The 22,738-nt window shown below is 34.7% G+C and overlaps 2 protein-coding genes across 5 annotated transcripts in view; one reads left to right on the top strand and one right to left on the bottom strand.

Annotated features, from left to right (window-relative positions):
• The window catches only part of LOC117164063 (CIMIP2 protein CG18335), a 26,566-nt gene extending 3,828 nt beyond the window's left edge, over nt 1–22,738 (bottom strand). Inside the window, exons 1-4 of one of the 3 annotated variants that reach the window (XM_076617579.1) lie at nt 22,682–22,738; nt 558–696; nt 321–417; nt 64–239 (exon numbers count right to left, since the gene is read on the bottom strand). In XM_076617579.1, coding sequence (XP_076473694.1) covers nt 64–239; nt 321–417; nt 558–696; nt 22,682–22,728 — 459 coding nt within the window. In that variant the 5' untranslated portion in view covers nt 22,729–22,738. Of the gene's footprint in view, nt 1–63; nt 240–320; nt 418–557; nt 697–863; nt 2,490–21,257; nt 21,347–22,681 lie in introns of those variants that run through there. The other 2 variants (XM_076617578.1, XM_033346845.2) reach the window with 2 other exon arrangements.
• LOC117164059 (uncharacterized) overlaps nt 2,741–22,738 on the top strand; it is a 47,862-nt gene continuing 27,864 nt past the window's right edge. Inside the window, exon 1 of one of the 2 annotated variants that reach the window (XM_033346835.2) lies at nt 2,741–3,681. In XM_033346835.2, coding sequence (XP_033202726.1) covers nt 3,601–3,681 — 81 coding nt within the window. In that variant the 5' untranslated portion in view covers nt 2,741–3,600. Of the gene's footprint in view, nt 3,682–13,577; nt 13,929–22,738 lie in introns of those variants that run through there. The other variant, XM_033346834.2, reaches the window with a different exon arrangement.

Here is a 22,738-nt window from a genome sequence, read left to right as displayed (position 1 = left end):
CTTATTTCCTTATTTCCTTATTCCCTTATTTTAACTAAAAAAGAGATCGTATAGGTACTTTACCAAACGATCTTCTAAATTTCTTGGTTCACCCTGTCCAGCTTGTATATCTATAATTCGTTTAAGTTCATTAAGAGCCGCTCTGTTTCTTAATTGTTGTCGTTCAAATTCGGCAAGTCCTTCTGTAGCCAACACCGTGTATCTTTGTCCATTTCTGGCTTTTAGTTTTGGAGTAAATCCTAAAATAAAACATTTACATTGTCATTAAACTGGTACATTTACCCTTCTCTATAATGTTTATTTTTATTCCATATATGTACCTTCGTAACTTGGTGTTATAGGATGAATAAATATAGGATCGGTCCTTTTGTATCTAGCATTTACTACGTCTATGTCATTTTTCGGTGGCCTCTGGACCTATAGTTGATTATAAATAATTATAAATAATATTATTATTTTAATAAATTATATTATATATATTATTTTAATTAATTTAAACTTATAAACAGCATTGATTAAAGTAATAGGCACAAGGACTATAAAATATTGTATAATACCTCGTAATCGTCGGGGATACGGTTCGATAAAATGAGGGTCTCGGCATGATTCACTGTAGGATCAAGAAGCACTTTATGCGTAAGACTTCCATACGTTTCACCACATCTGTAGCGATATTGAGGACAATATCCGGCATATCTAAAACGGACCTTTATGAATGTAGAAGAGGTATCAATGAATATAAAAGTTAAAGGGTAATAATATTTTAAATATTTCTTACTGTACTGTATTATTTAGGAAACGTATATGTTCTACGTATATGTATTTACATTTTATATTTAATACATAAACGCTGTACTATTTACCCTGGAATAAGATGTGGTTCCGCTGTGGATAATAATTCTGTTCCAGCAGACATTTTTCTGTTATATATTTCCTAATGATACGTTAATTTAATTAAATGCATTATCCAGACTAAGTGGAATTTAAATTATTTCCATGTACTGGAATCTTTTCTTTTATACATTAATTTATTGGCATGGCTACCGAAAGGTTATACACTGCATTTCCGCAAAGTAATGTCTGAATTTTGCTTTAGAACACCTTATTTTCCGAAACTTGAAACAAATGAATTTTAATCGTCCGTTTTTCATTATATTGAGACGCATCAACTGCCTTACTTATTTGCAACTGTGTTTGGTGCAATGGATTTTTGTGACTGTGCACGTGAGGTGAGATACTTGCTTAGGAACCGTAAAAATACTCGCACGATGTATAACTTAAACAACACTTTACGTTTTCGCTTTTACCACGAATACGTTGGCATCGTCAATTTTTTCTATTTCCTGACATTTTTTTTGTACAGTTTTATTTTACGCGGCGAATAAACTGTTCAATAAAGAAGAATTCCTTACTGAGTATTAACACGATTCAGTGCTACGATATATGTATAACACGTATGTACATATGTACATGTATGTATGTATACTCCGCATCAATATGGAAACGCTATTTAATTGATTTATTTTAAATAACTATCACGTTGCAATCTTATCAGTTTATCTTTGATTAAAGTAGCAAGGCGAAATTCCACCGTTCGCTACTTCATATCTGAGTTCCAACATTAGAATGTACGAATCGTAAGGTATGTTGTATCATGTTTTCTTATGATATTTATATATATTACACACGCAACAGATGAAAATGGACACCACATTTACTCTACATCATGTGTTTTATAATCATGTGTAATAATTATATAATTACAAACAGGAGAAATTAAACCGGAATTATACAATTACCTATAAAGTCGGAGAAAGCCTACAATATATTAAAACACTCGATCAAACTTCTCTGAGTTTCCTCTATATTATTTTCTTCATATACATTTTCATATTCCCTCGTTAGCTATATTATAGCATTTAAAAGCGAAGTTTATTGCAAATTCGTTTTACGAATGATAATAGTGTACCTTCGTAATCCATTGAGCCAGCACGACTCAATAAGAATCATTATATATATTAATAATTTGTGATGAAATGAATTTATTATCAATATTTTAAATTTGTTATTAAAAAAAAATATTACTAATTTTTCTTATTTCATTAATCAAATTTTCGCAAAGTAATAGATAGGAAACGACCCACAAAAGAAGAAGCTGTGCAAAAAAGAAGTTGATTTAATTAAATTAAACTGACACGTATATTGAGTGCAGGTTTAAATCCATAAATCTAGTTCGTTGAAATTATATTAGCTCGTGCGTGTTTAATTTCCACGCGTATCTCCATCATGTTTCAGTCTAACGTTTAACTGGGTAATTAGTATTATTTCATATGCAATTACTAATTACATCAATATACATGATATAATTATTCTAAATTGTGTAATGAATAATATGAGTTGATTGGCTGCGATCATGATAATACGATGTAGTTAGAAAATTTATTAAATAATTTTATGGTAAATTGTTATCTCGCAGCTTTCTGGATAAAATATCATGTTTAAAAATTTTAAAAGTTATTAAATATTCATATATATTTGTAATTAAAGTAGTATGGTAATGTATTTATGGAAAATTTAAATATGCAAAAATGTACAGAATGAACGTAATAGATAAAAATGGAAAAGATATACTCGTTACAATATTTAGAAGGAAAAACAAATCTCTATCTAGGTTCCATTCCTGTAATTTAGTACATAAAAAATATGAATTTTTATAAACATTCACAATCAAGTAATCCTGGTTTTATTTCGTTGTCAACAAAAGTCAATATTCGCCAGAAATATTTGCGTGTTTTCATCAATTATGAAAATAAAAGATTTGATACCGACAAGTCATTTTAATGGGTTTGGTGCTTCAAGAGTGAATCAACATCTCTTGGAGCTTACAATACCGAGAAAAACGAAAGTGGATGGCTGGTGATTTAGCCATTTCCTCGTTAATTGCCATTACACTTGCACGCAGGATTAAGTACCGTGAAGCTTGGCGCAGTTTGATTTTACTGTGACTTTTCACGGAATAACGAATTAAGGGGCCCACTAATTGGTTTCGTCAAAAGGGCCATCTAACAGTCAAGGGGGGAGGAACGAATTTACGCGAGGGTAGGGAGAAGGACACGTTGCGTATACACAGACGAGTGAGGTGTACGATAAACGTTTCGCTTTCCAGTTTTCACGGGGCTACCGCGGCAAAAGAACATACAATAGCGAAGCAACGATTTACTGAAAAGTTATTCTTTATAGCAAATAAACAGTAGCTGTCTTACTGTCTGACAATGGAACGATGTTACTTCGAATCATACGTCGTGTTTCGAGCACATCGGTGTGCCAATATTTGGTTGTGTATATGAACAGTTTGTGTTTATAAATAATTTACTCAGGATGATATTTATCTATTTTGATAAATGTTTTAGTGAGAAAGTTTTAATTTTTAGTGATCATAAGTGATTGTATTGTGCTGGCGCATAATAGAGAAATTACCATAATAGAAACGTTTGATTTCTTTCGAAAATAGAATGACGATGTCTATGTGAAAATAAAAATGAATTCGACAGTTTTCTGTAAGAAAGTACGTAGTTAAGTTTTGTGTTGCGCAAGAGAAATATGTGGTTTCACCGGCAAATGAATTCTATATTCTACGTGGACGCTGACATTAAGCCTGCATATTTGGCTAAAGATGACAGGGTATGTTACCTAACGATTTTTACTCATTTCTTTAAACAATGTATCTACGCACATATATTCTACGTCAAATTACTTACAATGTGAAAAATGAATTCTTTTCATTTCATACTAACAGTAGATTCTTAAAAATTTATCGTTAATGATCTCGTTCTCTTTCTCTTTTGCAAATATATATTTATTTACAAATATCTAATTTTTACAAATTTTGACGCTGTCAATGCATAGGAAAAATTACAAATTGAGATATTAAAATACAGTTTGTCAAACGAGACAAAAGTATAATGACGTATGTTTGTATTAATAGTTTAGTTATCGTAATACTTTCGCCTTTTACGCGTTTTTAAAAATCGGCTATTGTTTGATCGTTGAATAGTAGACTTGTAGATAGTTGACGCGTTTCTTTAATTAAATCTCGGTTTTCTATGAAAGAAAGTATGGTGGGAAATACCACGCGATACGTCTAATGTCGTAATATCACAAGCTGTAACAAAAAGTGAAACCGATAAGGAGTAATGGTTAACAGCGCGCTATTATATTGTATTAAATTATGTGTTTATCCGAGTTCTTCAACAGTGAAATAAAAGGACAACTTAGGAACCGTGAAATTACTTGCATGATGTGTAATTTAAATAGCACTTTAAGTTTTTGCTTTTATCACGAGTACATTGGCATCGTCAACTTCTTTTATTTGCTGACATCTTTTTTGTACAGTTTAATTTTACGCGGTGAATTAACTGTTGAATAAGGAGAATTGCTTACTGAGTATTAGCACGATGTATATACGTAATGCAGGACCAATATGAAAACCTTATTTAAACAATTTTTTTAAACAACTATCATATTGCGATCTTATCAGTTTATCTTTGATTAAAGTAGCAAGGTAAAATTCCATCGTTCGCTGCTTCATATCTGAGTTCCAATATGAGAATATACGAGTCATAAGGTATTATATTTGTATCATGTTTTCTTACGATGTTTATATATATTATACACATAATAGATGAAAATGGACGCCACACTTACTGTACGTCGTGTGTTTTATAATCATGTGTAATAATTATATCATTATTAAGAGAAAAGAGAAATTAAAGTGGAATTATACAATTACCTATAAAGTCGGAGAAAGCCCACGATATATTGAAACACTCGATCAAGCTTTTCTCAGTTTCCTTTGTATTATTTCCTTCATATACATTTTCATGTTCCCTCGTTAATTATATTGTAGTACTTAGAAGTGAAATTTATTGCAAATTCCTTCTATGAATGATAATAGCTAGACTGATGAGCGTAGCTCATTCACAATCGACCAGAACTTGACCTATGAATAAGATGCTACAATCGTTTGTATAACACTTATTAAATCGAAAAATTACACGTTCGATAAAACGACAATTAAGGGTATATCTAGGGGGATAGTGGCCAGGTGTGACTCGAAGTAAATCAAACACGTTGCATCCGGTTCGTGTATTCCGGTCTATACACGCGCCGTGCGGCAAAGGAATAATAATTTTCTTCTCTTCCCCTGACATTTTGCTTTCTGTCCCTGCGGCTGGCACGACCAGACCGGAAGCTTTATTATCGCACAGCTCGTTGCAAGTCGTGGGTGGACGTATAGCTTAACCATAGGCGAAGACATGCGCGGTACAAATTCCGTCTCTGAGATTCATTCCAGCGACCGCGGCGCGGATGAAAGTCATCGAGCGCTGGAAACTCATTTTCACTTCGCATAATGAGATATGTTTGATATTGGAGAACTTGAGACATAAATTTCGCTACTCCATACAGTCGTTCTTTGGTTCTGCACGATGACTTATGAAAATATTTTAACATTTATCATTGCAAATTTTTGTGAATATATTATGTGCATTGTACAAAAATGTTTAAAGTGTGTATTTAACATGTGAAGTAGAGATCTAACTATACAGTCGTCGTTCTTCTAAAATACGCGTCAGATATCCACGCAACGAAAGTCGCTCTTCTGTGTCACGCTTTAGCGAACATTCACATGCACTTGCGTCGCGTGTCTTCGTCAATCGACTAAAAGATTCGCAAACGTTGGGGAATCTTTTGCATGATTGGCCGAGTCGCAGCTTTAAACATAGAGTAGCTTACTCATTCACCAGCGAACTAGAGAATTTATGATCGTTCGTCTACGCGTCCAATTACTTCTTAAATTCTGTCGAAGCGAACCTATTAAGCGAATGTCTGTCGTTCAACAGCCATTTCCGTGCGAACGTCCACGGCGCACTATCATTCTTTTCGTTAAACAAATTATTCCTCTGCGGCGCAGTGCGCGCTTCGAAAAGGCTACCGTGTGCCGTCTGTAGGCATATAATTCAATCATCAACAAAATATCGATTAAATGAAAAATATATGATTCTCTTAAATATTTCGTTTTATATTTTAAAAAGTATTTGTCGTACGTGAGAAAGTTTCAGTAAAAAGTTGTATAATAAAATTATCTGTAAAACGAGACCTGCTACGTTACGATAAGCCCAATTGCAAAAGTATGGAGAAGTATATTTTCCTTTAACTGTTTATAGTTTTAATAAAAATTATCATACAATATCGAGGTTCTATGATAAATAAATTCTAGTCATACCAAATCTCGAATCGATCCGTTTGTTGGATTTCGCACGATCAATTTGTTAACTTACACAACGAAGAATTTTAAGTCTGCAATAAAAGCGTATGAGCTTATCTCAGCTTATCCTTCGAGTTCGTACGTTACGTGGGAGACCCATATTCTGAAATGCGAGAGTACAAAAATTTTGTCATTCAAACGCGTGACTAAAATGCAATGATAATCATTTTTAATTAGCTGTAGAATGTAATAACTTTCACATTTTACATCCTAGCGCAGTGGAATTTGTTTCTACCAATTTCTGAAATCATTCCACGTAATTTAAGAAAAGAAGCGTTTCTCTAGGAGTAATTGGCTCTAAAATAGGTCCTTTTTTCTAAAAATAGACAACGCTAAGTTATTAAATATTAAGAAACGCGACAGGCGTTGTTTTGCGGTTTGTTACTTGTATCATATGTAGATATTTTTCTTATTGATTAAATATCTATAAAGGATAGGAAAACGTTTGCAAAGTTGTTGCGAGATAAAAGCTGTTTTATGAAAACACCTTTTGAAATAAAGAGGGGGGCGGATATTATGTTATCGCGAAATCTTGCCTTTAATATAATAATCGCGTGGATTTGGCTTCGCTAATTGTATTCAGAATAGAGATGACGTGCAAAATCATTAACAGTAATTTATTACAGATCGCAGAGTCATGCTTATCCGTATAAAATCGTATGGAATGACGTTGATCGATTATGGATTTCTCCCGTGCTTTTCGACGCCTTGTTTGTACACGTTTGTCTTATTTTCGATGGACAAATAACGATAGACAAATAACGATAATCCTGGACGATTCCATTACACGACAGATCAGCCGCTCGATGCCCCTCGTTGTTGATTTGTTACTGATTCTGGCTAAGACGTTCTTAAACAGGATTTCCTGTTAGGAATGGGAATCTGTTTGGGACTATCGTTCATCGAGATTGAAAGTAATTTGATGGTACATATTAGGTTGATCGAAAAGTTTCGCCTTTCTCTTTTTATTGAACATTTGAAATCTTAATGGAAGTTTATTTCTGTTTATACCCATGTATAGCTTAATAAACTGTAAGCAACAGTTAGCGAAACAACTTTAACAAAACATTAGATTAATTCATGATTTTACGCAAAAAAAGAATTATTCGTGATATTTTGATAAATCTGGATAAAATTAGTTTCATCGCAACATCATGACTATATTCTTTTCTATAGCATCTTGCGTTCTTTGCGATCAAGTTTTGGGCCAATAAAATTGCTTTTCGTAATTTGCCTGTGATTTTACAGCATTACGGACCTTACTCTTACTGTTAATAGCAATCGCAAGAATCTTCCGATCCCGATTACTTTCAAGGTTCAATTATTTTCATATCCTTATCACTGTTCTTTTCTACGTAGCCCATGCTTGCACGTACAACGTCTTCATCCGGCAACAAGTTGCATCATTTCTTCGTTGCATAAACAAACGGTGCATATAATCGACTGCAATGGCCAGCAGGCTAAAATATCGCTAAGTACCGATCAACCTCATTAACGTCATCGAGCGAGGTGGACAGTGATCGATTGCGCGACGTAGGTACTACTCGTGTGCTGTTCGGCAGTCGCGCATACATAATCGTGTACCAGGCAACGGCGCATGCGCTTTCGATCGATCGATAAATTATGCAGCCTATTGCTCGTGCACGTAAATCATACGCGCACATTCAACTACCCTTTGCTTTGTCGTTGTTTCTTCTGCTTCTTCTTCTTACTTTTCTTTTCTCGTCTTATGCTCCTTCCTTCTTGCTTTTCGTTCGTCTCTTTTTCTTCCTGTTATTATCGTCTCCGATGTTTCCGCCTTTTCGTCTTTGTGTCATCCAATCTGAGACAAATCCATGTGCGAGGAACGTATTCGTACGAACGTCGTGACTCGCATTGTACTTGCTGCGTTTTCATTGTTCCGATCGCACGATCCGGGAATATCGACAGTGTCTAATGCCGATGACCAATCGGTCGATCGTGTCTGTCGCGCACTATTATGAACAGAATCTGTGAGATTGTAAGTAAATTGTTCATGAATATTGAAACGATTTTATTCTCACCGTGGTCACTAACAACCTTGGAGCGTATATGTTGTTTTAAACTCGTGATTTAAAAAAAAAAAGAAAAGAACTGACCAATCTGAATGAAATAAATCAAAAGATATTATTTTTGTAATTCACGCGTGTCCAGCTACTTTTGAACAGCAATATATGCTTCAATTAGAAAATCAACAGCCAACATAGGAAAAGCGGCGTTTCTCGCTGTATTATACGCAATCAGGCACTGACTCATCGAACGAACGATGAGCATATGCACATCAGCGAACAAAGAACGCGTACGAACCCTTCCACGAGGATGATCTTCCGCGCGCGTTCTGTATTCTATCCGCCGCGGAGCGGCGCCGCGGCCGTATTCATTGAAATGCTATTGAAGTCGCGTTTCGATAATTGTAGAGAGATACAAAGGATTACAGTGAAAGCTCTTCTCTGATGCGTTCGCTGTACTAGGGATTCGATTGTCTCTCGGTATGTATTTAATAGTATTTATGGAATAGGGAGATTTTAAATACAAAACGGCATTTTAAACATAGGTAACAAAATTTTATGAAGTTTCTCCAATAAACGAATTGCGTGAAAAACGAAGCATTTTTAGCGATTAATAGATACCGATTGATCCTTATTTATTAAAAAATCTAAGCTTAAATGAAGAGGAACTTTTCATTCTAAACTAATAATAATTTCATCGACTGGCTAAATTAGAAAAAAGAAGTTAAATGTAGAAATATACATGACATAATGAAACGCTTCAAACAACTCGTCAATATCAATTAGATAAAGTGACCTACAAATATCCCACAAAAGTAGTCCTCGTGATATAGATTTCCCACGGATACAGCGTTGTTATCCCTTTCAACTGAAATCGATAATAGAAAGTATTTCACTGAAATACATTTAGCTGGTCACCAAGGACGATCGTGCGGCTTGTGGTTTTATCGAGTTCTTTCGAAAACCACAGTTTCTCGTGGCCATATTTCTCAGGAAGTGACGTAGGCTTCCTTATAAACTCCCATAATTTCCTATATATTGAATAAAGAAGTACCCAATGTATAGCTGAAATAATTACATTGACATTAATTGTGTACGTAAAAAATATTGCAAGCTGTGATAATATTAATGTTATATTTTTATTATTATTGGGCTCCGCTATTGGAAGTACCAAAGTGTCGCCAACTATTGCTTATTTTAATTATTGCATAACGATGATCACAATCATGATCACATGAAATTTTTACTTTAAAGAATCACTATGTCCGTAGAGGAAACCTTCGTATCATTTGTCTGGCAAAAACATATAATTCCATAGTTCAACGTGCCGCGGTAAGGGCTCAAAAGCACAGGTTGATGTTATTCAGCCAAGCTCAATAATTATGGTGGCCAATAGAAATAACTTGAGCCTATTGACTTGATACGTTGCATTGGTTTGATTTGTTCTATGTAGGTAGGCGACGATCTTCCATAAAGCACCCTGACGACGACGCGACGCGGGACTACTGGGTAAGGAAACCATACTACGTGTTCTACCAAGCCATGTGAAGGCTGATACAGACTGCATACTAGGCGTTCAGTCACGAAACGGCATCGAAACTGTTCCGTTCAGGAAAATATTCTTGTACATTGTATACTATAATATCCGTTATAACAAGTAGGTTAGAGGTAGAATACTAATTATAACATTTAAGGAGTGAATCAAATTTTCATTTAGATTCCATTTCAAAACAACGATCCATGAAATGCATAATCAAATCATTAGATATTGCAAATAACAGATAATCGGCAAAACGTGGGAATAAATCTTAGTCATTAATTGGTTATTGCAAGAATCCTGATTATTGCTTCATTTATCATTAAATACTTTTTCAAAGGCCTATTAATTACAATACTAATAAGTAGTTTTTGACTAACACAAATTCAACACATCGACATCCTTTAAATTCTCCTCATTTTTCTCTGAATTATACGCCTGCGTTTATTCAAGCACTGTCTTAGCCGATCTAACCAATCCAATTAAGTTAAAGCATGCGCATTGATGCTGCAGTTTCGCGCGTCGAAAACGATGTAAAGTGCATTCTGATAGGCGGAGACACAGATTCTTCCTGGAATGCGGTCAGGTTAGAACCAAATGTGAGAGAGCCGTGCCAGAGAAAAGATCGCGTGAGCAAGAAAGAGATCAAAGAACCGGGAACATCGACATTTGCGACCGAGCTATTATCCGACTGCGATTGAATAAACTGTTTCAACTACTGAAAAACCGATAGATTGAGGTGATATGTGAAATACATTTCAGCTATGTCAGTAGAAATAACAGCAGTAATAAAAGACAAATATAATACATCTTTAGGCTCATTGTTAGGATCACATTGTGTTTGATACTCATCCATCTATAGGCATATATTAATAAATTATGAAGCAATTGAAAGAAATTAAGATTTCGAGTTTTTTATTAATTTAAACATATTTGTTAGAAGTTTATTGGAAGCTTTGAAGCTTAAGCTTTTGGGTAGATGAAAGCTTATATTATCTGTTAAAGTTGATGTATCTACTTATACTATTGACATAAAGGTTGGAATTAACACGATTCTCAAGGAATGGGCCGTGAAAAAAGAAAACCAAGGTAAAAAGTACATAGTTTACGATTCATTTTATAAGATAAATAGTTAAAATAGTGAAGTGAAATACACCGAGTTTAATTTTATCGTTTCGCTAGTAATAAATCCGTGAAAGAAGGGGGACAGTAGCTAAAAATCTTCAGGTTTATAAGTAGTTGAATATTTATAGTATAGTTTACGTACAGAAGAGAAGAAAACGTCTCTACACAATAAATTCTATATTTACATAATTCTGAAATTGTTTATGAACAAAGGTTCGAGTATAGGTATTATTATTTAATCAACTACAACACTTATCCGGTTTGAAATCACTAATTTTATTAATTACTTATTTCACTAATTGCTTTAGAATTAATAATTGCCAGGAAACATAATCTTATATAATAGATACTAAAAGAAATTCTAACATATGCTACATACATATGTAACGAATACCTACCAGAGCACCCTTAGAATGTTGGATGCTTAGATCATGGATGATCTCTGTGGTAACTGTGTAAATGTTAACCAAACAATATTAAAATAATGAAAAGCAAAATACAGTGCTTAGAGTTTCTGGTTTTTCATAAACAATTATATCGGCTGCTTGCCCATTATCAATTCACTAAAAATATCAGTTTTAAATAATCAACGTCGATTAAGCGCGACGATATAAAAATTTTTCTTTAGCGTCTCGAACGAAATCATCGTTGGACACAGATTGCATTGATTTTTTAACATTATTGCTAGCTATAGGTGGACTCACGCGCGGCTACCTCTCAAAGGGTGCAATCATCCGTCGATTGATGTTAAAAAGTTACTTGACCTTCTGGAAAATACGTGATTACGTAATGGCCTGAAGGTTGTCTGACTTGGTAGTTTTAATCTAGCGCTTCTAGTGTTTCCTTTGATGAAATAAACGAAACACCGAACGATTGTACACGCGTGAAGTTTAATAGCATAAATGATACGTATGTACATACTTCTGTTAGCCGTGGAGCAGCGTTCTACTGGTTTCTAATAAACGAGCAATATTAACATTTATACCGCACGCCGTGATGTTTCCCTCTACACCGTAAGCGTGACTCATAACTGGCTATCTCGAAGGTTTTATAATGGTGCCACTATTATAATCTGTACACCCTCTGGGGAACAGAGCACATGATAGTGCGCATCACGTATATCATTAAAGTACAAGATCACAGACACCGTGGAAAATAATTCGCGTCTGATTCACTATTACTATACAGCGTGTGAAAAAAGGGCCACGAAATATAGGATCATACGATGTTTCGCTAAAGTAAGTAAAACGTATCCTGTCAATTTTGCTACTAAAAGTAATATTTTCATATTAATGTTATAGTAACAGTTATAGTAACATAATGAAATGATAAACATGATAAAAAGAACATGATAAAGTACTTAAGTTTAATGAGACAACAAAGTGTTATCGATGAAAAATACGCGAAAAGGTGGAATAGAACAGAAAATGAAATGAAATAGAAATATTAACTTGCTAGCATATTTAATATGGGTCAAGTCTACTTGAAACGGTGTTTTGATGCTGAGAGGCTAAAGAATAATAACTGCAAAGAAAGAAAGAAAAGCGCATGTTTTAATAGCTTTAACAAAATGATTTATAGCAACGAGTCTCAATCAGTGGTACCTCTACTACTATCATCCAAATGTTTATTTTCAATGTCAAGGTGAACATTTTATCAGCTAAAAGTTTATTTTCGGCTAAATCTTCGATTTTTGAGATTACTAATTTTGTATCATCTTTTACATATCTTGTGTACATGTGCGCACACATGGTTAGATACATGGAAAGAGTATCCTCAGCATTGGTCTAACGGCGACAGCCTGTAATTTACATGTTCAACAAATTCAATGGACAGTAAATCGCGCGCTGATACTTATTGCCGCATTTATACGTCTCGTGATTGCCAGGTTTCGCAAGTTTTGCCACGTTTTCGCTTACAAAATATATTCTATTCGTACACGACTATTTACAGTGCGTTAAGCCTCGCTTCAAGTCATCATGGAATCGTTTTGCTTTCCTTTAGAACATTGTCTCTACTATACTACGCGATTTTAGGTTGCTCGATCTGAGTTCTTCACCCGCGTAACGTGTTACATATGCATTCACAATGTCACGTATGGTATATAAGAAAAAACATAAAGAGCTACTACAATTACACGAATCAAATAAAAGCTAATGATAAAAACTAGTTATCAAAACTAATTATACAAAATAAATATCAATGTTGAAACTATTAAATATTAAATTCCATTGAAGCAAAAATAACTATTGTACCACTAGATCTTCCATTTTAAATAAATTAACCACTATATCCTTTCATACTTATTAGAAATTAGCTTTCAGAGATCATTTTAGATGATATACATAGATTTACAAACCTAAAACTGTTAATTTATAAGGGTGGAAATTTCCACCTAGCTTGGTTGAAATCTAAAGTTTCCTACAAATATTTGCTTTTTCATAGAAGACCGCCAAGGGTTGCTCACTTGACGACTTGAGTTGAGTTGGTACTCAAAGGGAGGGGGTGGTGGCGGTCTAGTGGGAGATTCGCGACTGTGCCACCGGCTCAGTATCGTTCGACCATTGGTCAGGTGTGTTTCGTAGATCGTACAGCAATCTAAGTATTCGTCTAGTGAACACGTTGGTAAAGTATCAAATTTCACAAGTTGCTGTGGTAGAAATTAACGAAACTTATGTCCAGTCAAGAATACGATAACGGAAACGCGTAATCGTAGAGTGACAACAGAGTTGCCGAACACTATTTTCCAACCGGTGTCTACGTGATGTTTACGATTTCCCGGCACTGTAATTATTCGATCTAAAGGTGACCAGTGAAACATCGTAGCCGCATGATCGTGTCGACGATATTCTCGAGCGTGACGGGTTTCCATCGGCGACAGTCGAACGACGCCGGGCGAAATGCCGAGCTGACGGTGAGTGAAGTGCACACTTTTTCAAATTCCACGCCGAAGTTGATTGCAACCGTATCGAATCGCGCGGCCCACGATCAACTTCACTTCGTTAACTCATTGACAAATAGTCCTTGCTTTCCTATGCAACGTGACTAATTACGTTATTTTTGTATTTTCGTTTTCTTCAGCCTCAAAAGATATCAATTATTATAAACGTGACATTGTATGTAAGATTTGACATATGTAGAGAAAATCGGTATAAAGTAGTTGTTCAAAGTGTGGCGCATATACGAATTTCTAGTCATAAAGTAGGACTGTTATTTGATCGATATTATATGTTTTCAATGGTTACGAAATGTGGAGCATTCTAGAATTATAATATTTATAATATTATTTTATAATGTTATTATATTATAACATTACTAAAAGTGTTAATCTAAGAATATTATACATGGCACAGATGTAGGATATACAGTTAGCAATGCGCGATAACAGAAATATGTCGTTCGTGATGCATAAGATATTAGGGATTTTATCGGAAAAACGGAAATGTTATTTTATTTTAGTAGTTAAATTAGAATGTCTTAATGAAATACGGATAACTTTTCGAAGGGTAAACAGTGCGTGTCACGTGTCCATTTTAGTTATTAAGCACACGAGTAAAGTTGAAGTTCAAGGAGTAAATGGAACGCGATCGAAACCGGTTAACGAGCTATCGAGACGCGTTCGAGACATGGGAACAAGCGATTCCGTCAGATGCGATACACCTATTATTTTTACTCACGTTTTAATATGTTAATAATCAGTAATAAGTAAACTTTAAGTTACGAGTTGACTTGCTTAGGAGCGAATGAAAATATTTAAAAAATGTAAGTAAAAATATTAAGGTCTTTCTTTCTAAAATCTCCTTCGTAATTTTAATTTGAAATTTAGTTGTAAAGTTGATGATTTAATTTAGTTGTACATTACTGGATATGAACAGGCATCTATACGAATATAAACTACACTCGCATAATAAAAGCGTAGTAGGTACATATTACGCAAAATATCTGCAGTTTATAAAACAAACTGATCTTGGTTGGATTTATGCGTAATTATTCGGTACACACAAGGCTCGTACATCAATGATACGCATTTCGAACCGTCGCGTGCTCATTGTCGTCGGCGATGACAATAGAGAACAAAGTAAACGGACTCGTTCACCAGGACCGTTATTCATTGTTATGCGCCGTGACGTGGACCACAACTGCGTTTAGCTTCGTTAAGAACAATTAAAAGTAACCGACGAACCGGGTATTGCTTAATTGCCGCCCGCAAATGTTCCCTTCAAGATCGTCCCAAATCATGCAGAATAAACTTTAATAGCATTTAACAAATTATATAAAAGTGTACATTACTTTGTTCAAAATTTTGGTTTTGTATTTTAACGTTTCAAATTGTGCGTGTATACGTGTGTGTGAGAGCTGGGGAAATAGGTGCGTCCTCTTCTTAAAGATATTTAATTATCAATTACATATTAATACCACATTTCTTGCTTTTGTAATTATATTCTTATTAATCTGAGTTCCTTATCTGTGACATATTCAGTTTTCATAATTAGATCTACGCATTTCCATCATAATTATTATGATGCCACATGAATAGCTACAGTGTTAGACCCATACTAAAATATACATATATGTATTACTATACTGTAATCAAACTTTATAGAACACTTCCGTTCCATAGAATGTTAGAATGTTGTGTCGCAAAAGAGAAGCTAAAATAGGGTTGTGTTACTATCGCATAGTATTGATTATAGCAATAATTTGTTGGCATTAGTAAATGGATGGATTAGAAATAACGATTTCATTAGGATGGATAAACCGTTTTATTACGTAAAGCCATTTCCATGCTCTCTGAATTTATTATGAATTGAATGCGATAATTAACACACTCGTTAGTGTCCCTTTCTCTTCTTTGTAAATCGTGGCAACGTTGTATACGAGTAAGTATTCGGTCTTTATCTATCTTTTCGGTTTTTCTGTTTTCGTGAAAGTAACCAGTTCATGGAAGATACAATGCCGTGCAAACTGACCGTTAGCTGGATTTTCGAAAAATTTATAGAATTCTCACGAGGTAGCCGGGAGCTCTTTCTTTATTCTTGTAAGTTACTTACTTCTTTACCGTTTCTTTTTTGCAACGATTCAGGCGTTTCAGTAACGAGGACGTGTTATGCAAATTGGTGGACATTGTGAATGACACGAGAAAACACGATCATTCAAACATTTCTGTTGACAAGAATTACAAGAAAAAACGAAAAAAGAAAAACGATCTTTGTTAATTTGTTATGCTCCACTAAAATGAAAGCAAATAGAGTTTCAAATTTTGTTAAACATGTTTGAATTTTTTCATATACAATTAACTACATATGCGTAAAATAGCAAACGTAGATAGGATTTCCTTAATTGAACACTTTATATATCTAACTACAAATTATACACGAAACAAGGATCGATCCTTAAGCGCAGAAATCCATGCCTTCCTTAATCATCTAACAACACGATCAAATGTCTTTAACTATCGCAGTGTATATGATATCCTAGCCATAGCGATTCAGCGGACTCGTTAATACCTAGTCAAAGAAATCGGTGATGGTAACGATTAACGAGTCACGTTTCCTCAACGGAGCATGCTTTCATCTCTAAATGGCGTTCTCGATAAATCAGCACCTCAAAACCGTCCGTTCTTCACCAACATTATCAACAATGGATCCGCTATCTCTCGTGGACTCGTGGCGCGCACATTACTCGTGAAATCCTTCGGCGTATCTGTTAGTCAATATTCTCGATAGAATCAAAAACGATCGAAAGGAAAAAGAAACATCGAAGAAAGAAATTCATCGTGAAATTATGATTAGATGGGCGAACAGAATCACATTTCTAAGGCAAAGCGTTTCTACCCGTATTACGATATTATCGAGCTCGCGATTGGTCTGTGGATAGTTGCGTCCTGAAGTATGTACATCGTATCGTTTTAAACATTTGTATGTATTTACATATGTACTACTGTTCAAAAATTTTATGAGTTCTTTACCCTCTAAGGTTTATCAGGTTTTAACTTGGTTTTCTCTAAGTGTCCCAATACTTCTCAACAGGAATGCACGTGTAGGAAATTCAACATTTTTCTTTTTCTACCCACGTTCTTCGGATGATTGCCTTTTATCGTTTAATAAATAATTTTCCGCACGTTTTACATAGCAGTGTGGTTGTAAATACATCGTAACCCGGATACCCAATATCGAAAATTCTTGAGAGTCGTGACTCGCGATTAACCGGTCACAATTCTTAATCTTTTAGCCGCGTTAACTTCTTTAGCTACGACATAAGCTGCTATAATGCATGTACACGTTCTCGGGGAGGGAAACACTCGTGCAAAGAAGTTTTCAAGCCTCGATTACGCGTTCGACGGGCAATCGCATGGTGAAGCAACAAAAAGGTGAAGTTTACTCGTAACATTGTTTGCTCGTGCTGTGTATGCGGCAAAGTAACGCAAAGTTATTTAAGGGAACGACGAGCGAGTTGGAAAGGATTATAACAATAAAAGTCTGTTAGATCTTTAGAGTTTTTTCGTGGTATATGAATATTCTCTCTTCTTTTCTTTCTTTTTTTTTTTTAAGAAGGAGAATAGAACAAAATATGAACTACAACTATGCGATAAATATTTAAAATTCCCTCAAGAAAGGATTAGTTGGATTAGTAATGGCCATAAAATCGCAACGATACGTTGAATGTTGTTAATCCAAATTGAATAGCCTTAAAGAAGTTGATTTATGATCTATCGGAGTTAATATTTGTACACGTATGCGGATTTCGATGTATCGTGATAATTAATTATAGGATTACACTTATCTTCGACTACACTTGAGCAGTAAATGATTAAACAAAAAGAATAGTTTATATTTAGCGAATAATAATCAAGTAGTCGCTTAAAATGGTATTTCTAATTTCGGATTATTGGAAATTATGATTATATTCTATATTATTGCCGTATATTATTATTAGATGTTAGGGATTAAAAAAGTAATAAGTAGTAAGAGACAAGGAGGTTAACGATAAATTTACTATGGTCTAAATTTTAGTCTTCGAAGATTTTGCTAAAAAGTGAGGCTATTCATTTGCGAGATATTTTTACTAATGTTTAAAAACAGGCTAACTTCACTTCCTATCTTACGTTATTTTTTAATGTTCCGATCTCGTTACATTTAATATACACATATACTAGAGAATGAGGAAATTATCGATTACGTTACCATCGCCATCGTTAATAAGATTCGATTCAAATAATAATGCTTTTAAACTCTTCCTAACTTTTATTGTAAAATAATTACTTTTCTTTGCCAATGTTTAGTCCTTAAAAAGGATACCCTTCTATAACGACTGGAATATCAATCATTTCGATTCATAAAGAAACCTACAGAACAATCTTTAATTGGAATTTTAAACAAGAAATACACAATTCAATGTAAAGATCTTCATACTATCGTCATATACTTTTTCCGACTATCTTATCATCCCTATCTTTTTGGATTGTGAATGTTACATGAATGAACCATACCATCCATGGTCGTGCGTCAATGTGTATAGTGTCACGCAAAGGTTTAAAAGACCAAAGAGTTTCTTAATTCAATCATTGAGGAAGCATCATCGAGAGAGTTTACCGTCCACCAGAGTCCACTTAAGCATGATGCCTATAAACATAAGGGAGGTAGCCTAGTTATCGAGCTAAAAGCATCCTCTAAGTGACTACTTATTTAGCTCGTGGTAGTTTTTCCCTACTCGCAGGTTAGCCCCGTACTCCTTCACCCTCTTATGGTGGGCATAAGAAGTGGAGGCCACGTCCCGTTGGCAGATACACACGAGCAAGGCCAACTCGCCTACGTTCACGGTTATGCCTTATTTATGAGCGCACCGATGCCTCTGTCCGCTTCCGAGTGCAGACAAAGGCAAGAAATATGCCTCACGTGGAAAGTGGAATTCCAATCGCCTTTCGTGGCGGACACGCGTCGCTATCGAGGAATTGTACAATTGCAAGTGTTTTCGTAATACAATATATGCCTATAATTTCATAACAAAGTGTTTATCGTCAAAGCTCTTATTACAACTTTTTCTTATTAAGTAAAACGTTGAATCGAAACGTGTTAATATTTTGATAAAGAAAATACGTTATAACGAAGAGTTCATCAATTAAATTATATACAAATTAGTATCAAACTTTGTACTTTGAAAGATCCTGAAATATTAAAAATACATCTAAAGAATACTACCATGTATTAATTACATCTACTCTACTAGAAATTGTAAAATTTCTTTGAAGAAGATTTCTTCTTATTGGTATATGCGATAGTACAAGACTTGGAAATGGTAATATGTATATATTTAATAACATTAAATTAACAATCATATCAAGATATTACAATGTAATACCTGCTCTCCCTGAAGATTGCAATATTAACTATTCCCTGTGTTAAAAAAAGCCTTAATGTAAAACAAAATTTTAAAGTAACAATTTTTGTTGTTGCATTTTCAGTTTATCTACTTGTAAGTATGAATATTAAAAATCTAAGGACAATCATTTTTACGTACTATCGTGAATATTCTTTCGCAACGAAAGTTTCCAAATTACAGCTGTAACAGGAAATTACAACAATAAATTATGTGCAAGAACAAGAACAATGTTACAACATTGCATGATCCGAGACCAAGGTACCATGAAGCGAAAGGAACTTTCTTGGCTCGTTTGGAAATAAAATAAAATAAAGTAGCAAAAAATAAATTAAAATAAAAGAAAAGAAAGAAGAAGATAAAGAATGAAAGAGAAGAATAAGCACCTTCTTTAAGGAGAAATAATTTACGACGTTGAAGTCTGCTCCGTTTTCTTCTTACAAGCCCGCAAATTAACCTAAAGTTGCATTTACAAACACACCGTAGTGGCCAAATAGTAACTGCACCGGGTTTTGCATTGATAGCCGTTGTAAAAATCATTGTTAAACAACAGACGAAATTGTTGAGTCGTTATTGTATACTTAACAGGGTAGCATGTTAACAATAGGTTTTTTGCAAAAGTGTAAAGAGTGAACGCTCCTCGCTTCCTAGTCGCCTGGTAACATTAATTTATTGGCTCGCTTTTAAAGCATAGCGCGCGCCCTCGCAACTTACAGCGATGCAAAAATCTTTTTGCAATGAGTACACAATGGCGGCGAAAGTATCGAGTTCAGGGACACGTCACCGGTGTTCTCTTCTCCCTCTTTTCTTTTTTACCTTGAAGATCGTTATGCTTCTTGAAAGGCTTTACATTCCGGACCGCGGATTGAAAGCTAATGAATATAAACAAACGATTGCAAAATAGCATTACGATTCGAAGCACGATCCTTTTTTCTGGATTTAAACAGGAAATTAAATTTTTTTTTAACCTTTCTTTTCCTGTAATTTATTCTTTTATATTATATTCTTTTATCAATTTTATTCGACAAAATAGATCCTTTTACATTTTTCTTTTTTTGCTTATTTAATTGTGTTGAAGATCACAGCTTAAACAAGAAAGTAATATTTTCTCTCCTAAGTTCTCTAATTTCACTATTTTGCACTCTTATCTTACATTCAAAAAATGAGCTTTTTACTTGAATACTCTTTCTTGAAATTTATTTTGGGATTTTCATAATATTCTTTTTTCTTTTGCATTATATATATATATGGAAGTAACTATCAATCTTTAATCTTTCAGAATCAACAGAGTTCTTTTTAATCAACAGAATGCATATCACGTAATGTACCAAGTTCACCTTGTTTCGTCATATAATCTACTACAGTTTCTTGGATTTTTTATTGCGTGTGCTTTCAAATTGAGTGGAACTTCAAGAATAAAACTCAAATTGCGAAGCAAACGTAGAAATAAAAAATCTTTGCATCTTCTATCTCCAGATATGCATAAATAGCAAGTAATACCTTAAAATAAGAAAAATATCGTACGATAGCAATGAATAAGTAATGAATTCATTCAATGACTCGATTCCCCGAATCAATGACCAGCTCCCGCACACGTGGCGGTCCTCCGTGTGGAACGACGCGTAACTCGCGGCGCCTACACGTAGGACGCACCGTTGCACGTGCGCCACCGCCCCGTGTACCTACACGTGTGTCGCCGCGGGGTCACGTGGACCGCGAAGCGACGCAAAGCGACTCGTGACTAGACACACGCGGTCCGCGTACTTCTCGAGTTGATGTTCGCCTGGTGCACAAGCGATCAAGACGTTTGCGCAAATCGCGTGCCGCGATGCGACGCGATGCTTGTTACGCGTACGTAAGTACTTACGTGCTAGGAGCGCTCGTGTTCCTCCGTCGCCACCTGTCCTCTACGTTCGTCATTGACGACCTATACCATATACATGCCGTGACGCGCCATTGAAGCTACACTGAATCTAGCTGCTTGCGAAACGAATTTCGATAGATGTGTCGTTGAGCGATATCTTTCGGATGGGGTGGATTTATGCAACAAAACGTAATTACCGACCGATGAAAGGAATACGCCGTATCATCCGTATTTTAACCTCTTATGTCGTCATTAAATTCGCTAAATAGTTTAATACTAATGGGAGAATAATTTAAAAGATTGTCCAATTCCAATAGGCATCAATACGTAACATTCTTTATTAACATTATTTATTCTGTAACATAAGCAAATCGATGGTTCTATTTTGTGTGGTAATTCATAATAGTGTTGTAAACCTAACCTATATTTATTCATAGTAAGCTTAGAGTTTATAAAATTCTTTAGATAAATATGAATCTTATGCATCGTTTCCTTTTGTTTCGTTTCGTAAAGAAAAAAAAAGATGCACTTGTACCTCTTTTCCACTAAGCCCCAGAACCAGCATGCAGGAAAGGCTGATATCGTAAAATATACCTCGGTGCATAAAAATCAGAAATCATTGACTCGTCGAAGATGACGCAAAGAACTGTAAAGGGATATTTATCTGTTCATCGAAGCTTAAAGTTTCTGGATGACTAGCGATTTCGATGACCTGGTAGCTGCACCTTAAATTTCCGGTGAAACGAGAAACATTCCGTGATTAACCGGTTGAACGACTCAAAAATTAAAAATGAAAGTTCATCATTTTCAATTTTCTGTATTTAAGCTTCTTTTCACGAAGCAATTTCACGATCAGTTACTATCTTTTATTTTATTTGAAACATGAAACGAATATTTTCTTTAGAAAGAGTTGTAGGACGTATCGATAAATAACTCTATGGAAAACGAGATTCGTTGAAATTTGCGAGAGATCGTGCAATCTTTTATTACAGAAAGCGATGGTCGTTTGCCAGCGGAAGCTTCTTCGTCGGTATATTCAGTGCTTGAAAATTTATTATTCCGTCCCCGATTTTAAACATTCGGTATAAGTTATACGAGCTCAATGGACCGCGCAATCCGTTACGTTTGAATTCTTGTACACCTGAAGTTCTCGACACGGTAAAAATTTCATAAACGAAGAACGTAGATGACGAATAAAAGAAAATATGCCGTGTTATCGAAGTCGAGACCCACGTTCCATTAATTTATTATTACGTCTATGAAATTCTGATTTCGTTCGAAATAGGAAAGAACTGTAACATGCAATTTACGACCGATGAAACTAATGGTTCTGAAATGTTAAAATTTCGAAATTTTATGTGGGAAAATCTCGACTGTTATTCGACAGTGTTTTATATATTTTTAGTTTATTTGTAATAAGTACATACCTTTTTAATATCGATATTGATTTTTGATTTTTGACGAAAGAACACATGCTCACATTC

Source organism: Bombus vancouverensis, chromosome 3, assembly GCF_051014615.1.
Source record: "Bombus vancouverensis nearcticus chromosome 3, iyBomVanc1_principal, whole genome shotgun sequence".
In the NCBI taxonomy this organism is placed as follows: Eukaryota; Metazoa; Arthropoda; class Insecta; order Hymenoptera; family Apidae; genus Bombus; species Bombus vancouverensis.
The sequence above is the reverse complement of the archived record's forward strand: the minus strand, read 5'-3'. Positions and strand labels throughout refer to the sequence as shown.